At 36.8% G+C, this 6,000-nt stretch overlaps 1 protein-coding gene across 1 annotated transcript in view; it reads right to left on the bottom strand.

Annotated features, from left to right (window-relative positions):
* Positions 1-557: 557 nt before the first annotated feature.
* LOC131039960 (GTP-binding protein At2g22870) overlaps positions 558-6,000 on the bottom strand; it is a 43,406-nt gene continuing 37,963 nt past the window's right edge. Inside the window, exons 3-4 of the mRNA XM_057972814.2 lie at positions 1,098-1,260; positions 558-994 (exon numbers count right to left, since the gene is read on the bottom strand). Of these exons, the coding sequence (XP_057828797.1) occupies positions 779-994; positions 1,098-1,260 (379 nt within the window). The 3' untranslated portion in view covers positions 558-778. The remainder of the gene's footprint in view (positions 995-1,097; positions 1,261-6,000) is intronic.

Here is a 6,000-nt window from a genome sequence, read left to right as displayed (position 1 = left end):
GTTTGTATCTTTCCTAATAACTTACAAACTTTAAAAATGCTAGGATTTTGCTATTAGGCATATTACAACATGACATTCTGGGTGAGTGCACAAGGTCTTGATCGTCTTGAAGAGAACATATTTTGCCTCGTTCCCAAGTTCAATTGTAGATGGCATGCTGCAACTAGCATGGAAAATTGTAATCTTCTTCATTTCTAGCCTTCATCACAGAAACACAGGTCTTAAGCTTAAGATCAATATTTAGGTTTCAGAGTACAAGGTTTCCTCAAGTTTTTGTAGACTGTACACAAATACTAAATTACAATAATGCTTCTGAAGAAATCCAAGGGAAAAGAGGGAAGAAGTTGAAAGCCACACTAGGGTGAGGGGTCAACCATCTTGTCCTGCACTAAATCTATAACTTACAATGAACAAAAGTGATTTGTTTCCATGCAAATTTTCTGTCAAGCAAAGTGGCTGGCTTATCGATAAATTGGAACATATGTTGAGCTAGAAATGGATATGAAGCTCAGAATGATGACCATATAAGATTCTTTTCTCCACAGGAAATAAATATATAACTAGAAATAGGAATAAGATATTTATAGTAATCCAACAAATCTTATTTGAGCAAACCTCAACACTATGCGAAGGCAAAAATATATTATACATGGGGCACAATTTAAGCAGCAATCTCAGTTAGCACCTTGGGATACATATAACAGACTGTCATGGTACAATATTGACTAATCGCAAATATCATGTATCCACAACTCATCATCTAATGATGTCCAGCTCACTAATTATCCCAGTAATTTCTAAGCTGAGACATATGTAACAAAAGATCATCTCTTCCAAGATTGCTAATACTGCTAGTCATGATCCAAGGAGGGGGCTCACGATAGTTTTTCTTGATAAGATCTTGAAAATCTTGTATGTTTCTCTCAGGTGGTTTTAGACCACTCTTTCCTGATTTCCTTTTGTCGCATTTTGTAAACACAAAAGTTAATGGAATCTGCAACATAAAATACACAGTAAGTATCAAATTTAACATCAATAAACTATTTGCAAGAAACATAAAAATAACCACCACCCTATCTAGATAAATTTCAACATACATTGTTGCGGCCAAGCCAATTAGCACAATCAAGGTCAATTTTCTGTGGTGGGACACTGGCATCAACAAGAAGCATCACAGCAACTAATGTATCTCTTTTCAAAAAGTAGCCCTTTGTGAATGTGTTCCAATCAAGCCGTGCTGATTCAGGGGCATAAGCATACCTGTAAAACATTCAGAAACCCAATCAGACTATGGTGAAAACCAAAAAACATATCTATACTCCAGGACATCTCATGCAATAGAGTGACATGCTTAAGCATTGAGATACCTGTAAAACATTCAGAGGTGCACTCAGACTACGGAGAAATATAAAAAGCATACTCCATACTCATGGCAATAAAGTAATGTGCCATAAAAAATATAAAGCAGATAAACTAGCAAAATAGATCAAATTTGTTTATTAGAAGTGAACAGGCATATGGATCTATGGAAAAAATAAGGCTCACTTGTAAAATGCTGTTTGGGTTAGGTTTTAGTCCACACTATAAATTGCTGCCAGGTTTAAGAGAATTTTCATTTCACATTTTGTGTTTATGGACAAAACTCTTACATAAAAAATAGAGCATTTGAACAACTTCTTCCACATCAGACCCATGCAATTGATTAAGAAAACCTCAGAAATTTTCATCATTATCATCTTAAGAGATTAACAAAAACCAAGTTTGGAAGACCATGGTACTATAGAGTCCCTGTTATTTAACTAAAAAAGAATCAGTGTCTGTATCAATACAATTTAGTACGTTTATATGATGAGATTGAACCAAATAAAAAAAATTGTCGTAATTCCATTACAGATTTGATCTTCCAATATAGAAAACCATAAACTGGTCCTGAGATTCTGATATTTCAATATATGTTTGTCTTCCTCCTATAATCTGATCCAGTAACATATATTTTCATGATGTGCCAAACACCATTATTTGGTGTAGTTTTTTTCCGAGACTTAACAGAATTTTAAGAAAAACTTGACTCATTGATATAAACAACACATCTTGTATTTTTACGACCATTTTTTATTAAGTGTGAGTGACAAATGTATGTCACAAGGATGAATTCACTATTCGGTTCTCCTAAAATAGCTCAATCAGTGCAAGTATTGCATCTCTGAGCAACAGCTCTATTAAGGTTACATCCTTTACAACTTAAATAATGCCACCAAAAACCCAAGAAGAATCATGATCTCTTTCACAGAATCAACTAACCTGTGCATATATTACTTTGCAAAAGAAATTCTATGAAATGTGCACCAAAATCTTAAAGAAATCACAGCAAATAGTATTAAATCATAGAGGAAAACAGAAAAGGCAGACAAAATAAAACTTGAAATGAATGGAAAATGAGTTTTGTTATCAAAAAGATAAGAAACTGCCTAAAATGCCAGAAACTATCAACAAATCTTGTAAAACCATTTTCTGCAATACTCTTAATCACTACCAACAAGCTTTGACAAGAAGAATTCATCACTTTTGTGCACACAAATGAAGTTAGATATTTCTTTTTAAAAAAGCATTCAGTATTTGTTCAAAGGTGTTCACAGAAGTTTTTAAAAAATCCATATTTATTAATTAATGTAACCACATGCCCTCTCCATCCTATCAATCAATCTCCTTCATAGCATTATGGCCAATCTGATCAACCTCTTATTTGGGCAAATAAATGAACTTGACATCCTAAAGATTGAGTCCATAAATCAAATATCTAACAAGTGTCAGATCTTGTTGTTAAGGAGATAGACTTTCTCCATATAAGTCAACGAAATATGGATCAATGAATGTGACTCTGTAAGAATCCTAGTTCCTATATCTCTGAACCTTAAAATGATTCCAAAAAGAACAGCTCGTTTATAGATATGCAATAACAGAAAATTAAACTGATTGCCAGAGATGTACTGTTCAAGAGCAATATTCCAGAATACAATGAATTCAGATTTCAGGAATTTTTAATAAGGTATCTACTTCAGTTACAGAGAATAGATTTCAGTTTCAGAAAACGAGAGTTTCCTGATAGAGGCTAACTCTACCCTACATCTGCATTCAAATTAGAGATTGTATAATTATTAATTACCTAAGTCTGATAAACAGTTCCCTTACAACTGGGTCTGGGCGATTAGAGGATTGAATGGGCAGCATGCCTTCCCTGATGCATATGGATGTCTTCACCTTGAGTCTAGGCGTGATCCCTTGTGTGCATAGCTGTCACTTTCTGAGTGATCTCCGCTAATATGCTACTTTCCAGTCTCTTGATTGAAATGTTCTGCTTGTATTCTTCGGTATATTCTTCCTTATTCCTTCACTCCTAGTGAATCCTCAGGTCGTGAGTACTCTTGTAGGCACTTAGGAGAAATGTGAGCTAGGTAGGGGTTGCGTCCTAACTAGTAAAGCATTTGAGCTTGGTGTCTCAGATGACTGCATGCTGTAGCAGCTAATCATGATTCTCCAGGATTATCTACAAATGAACTCCTTCACAGGTAAGCCCATACAAAATAATAATCTACCAACTCAAGTCAGCCCAAACAAGAAAAATAGTATTCCAAGTGTCTGTCAGCCTCTAATAAGAGAATTAAATATTTAATATTATCAAATTAATTAATATTATTATAACTTATTAGTGTCAAGGGGCACTTTATTTATTATTGCAAACACATCAGATAGGGCCTTTCAATTGGGAACATGATAGTCCTCCCCTCCGAGATGTTGCCTGTCCTCAAGCAACTTCAGGTTCAGATACTCCAAGATCTCCATGCTCAAGGGTGCCATGAAAAGTCAAACACCTTGCAATGCCCATCTAAGGTAGACCAAGCATAGCCACCAAAAGATGTCTCCTCTAAGGTAATGATCCTCTAGAGATCACCCAGATCCCATATGCAAACATAATCTCGTACTTGAATCAAGCAGTATGCATTCCCTATACTATGAGTTGTATCTGTTTACCCCGTGGGGTGTGTTATTAATATTGCATATCAACAGTCAGATGATAACCATGGGATAGAATAGTAACTAGAAACTCAGAGCAATGCTTTCATTAATGCCAAAATGTCTAGTACAATAATCATTCTCTACATCCGTGTCCCCAACAAGTACAAGAGCATATATAAAGACACGGTTGAGGGTTGCAGTTACCACCCGTGGGGAACCGTCGTGCAACAGACAACTACCCTCAACGACACTAACATACTTAACCAACATAGCTTAACAAGTAGTACAAAACCCGTTTTACGACCAACATCATCCCCCCCTCTAAGAAAAGTCATCTCTGGACAACAAGGAGACAAAAATCCGGGACTAACACAACAAAATGGGGATGAAGTACACTGTATACAATAAGAAAATCACTAAGAAGAAGGGCTGAGGGGGCATCCCTGAAGGAGGTAGTTGCACCGCCGATGAAGAAGATGCAGGAACTGCTGATGCCAGTCGAGCCCGGAACTCATACACTTGTTGTGTCCTCGCCTGAAAACCCTTTTCTGCTACCATCCGATGCTCAAGTGCGGATTTCACCATTATTGCATCCGCAAGGAGTTCTTTTTTTCCTTGACATCACAGTCCTCCTGTGCCTAAACCAAACTTGTTTGCAAAACACGATTTTGAGTCTCAGCCTCCACCAACTGCTACTCAAATGATATTGTCTCCCTAGCCAATTTGTCCTCGATAGCCACCCACGCTGCCCTCTCGACATCCAATTCTTAGGTGATTGGTAGTCTTTGAGATCAACCTTGCATCATCTAGGCATTAAAAGTTGTCATTTTAGACATGAAAATGTCAAATTTGAGTGCTCTTGGACATGTACCTGTCCGTACAGGAGGATAACTGACTTGTAGAGGTATTTATTCTCCTGCTTTAACCATTTTAAGGGTTGATTATTTGGAGATATCAAGCATTTTGAAAGTTTGCACTAATTTTACCTTGTTTTTCTCTATGTTTTAGCTCCATGTGAGCAGCGGTCCGTACACCTGCTGTACGTGGCCGTACTGTTTTTACATTTTCAAGTTCTCTTATGCTTCCTGAAGCTTTTCCCTTTGGTGGCATCAAATTTCATTAAGTTTTGAGTTCTAAGCAAAATTATTTGGTTTTGACAGTTTCACTGCCTTGTCTAGGAATTTGGCAACGATGCTTGACCAACTTGGCTTCTTGAAGCCCTAAATGTTCATGGCTTCCCAAGAACCAGTTGGTCAACTTGTAAGATATGTAAATAAATGTTTTTATTTCAAAAATGCAGGTGCAAGAAGTTTTGTGGCCGTGGAGCCTTAGGCAAGTGTGCCATTTGGCTAGGGTCTTTGAAGGAGTTTGATGCTTTGCTCTTCTATAGCAAATGCATTCATCAGGTGGACAGACCTGTTTTGATGTTCAAGTTGTATGTGAAAACAAAGAGGCTTTCTAAGCCATGATAAGGATGGTTGCATTTTTCAGTTTGTGAAAATTGTGTTAAAAAAACAGTGAGTCACTGTTTTGGTGTTGGTTTCCACTCATTTGCTTACTCTCCACCATATTTTGGTGTTGGTTTCCACTCATTTGCTTACTCTCCACCATATTTTGGTGTTTGTAAAACCTTGTACCTCCTTTAATTTGCTTGCAAACAAGAACAAGGAGTGGTCTTTGACCCTGCCCATGGGTTTTGAGATTGCAAAGATCAATTAATGATCCTTTAGGCAAAGTTGTAACGCCCAGCTGGCTGTAACAGTCAATTATGACTGATTTTTGCATTTTAGTTGTGTTGTTTATGCAATCTTCCTCTTCCAAATAGCAGGTATGAAGGTCAACAAACATTCAAAGACAGTGCATTGATAAAAAGAGCACCAAACAGACCTTTGAAAAAGAGTTTTGACAGTGGTAAATGCAGGGTAAAGTGAAAAAGCAGTGAAAGAGGCAAAGTGCAGTGATAACAAGTTTTGACAGTGAATGTTT

This window comes from Cryptomeria japonica, chromosome 11 (genome assembly GCF_030272615.1).
Source record: "Cryptomeria japonica chromosome 11, Sugi_1.0, whole genome shotgun sequence".
Classification (NCBI taxonomy): domain Eukaryota; kingdom Viridiplantae; phylum Streptophyta; class Pinopsida; order Cupressales; family Cupressaceae; genus Cryptomeria; species Cryptomeria japonica.
The sequence above is the reverse complement of the archived record's forward strand: the minus strand, read 5'-3'. Positions and strand labels throughout refer to the sequence as shown.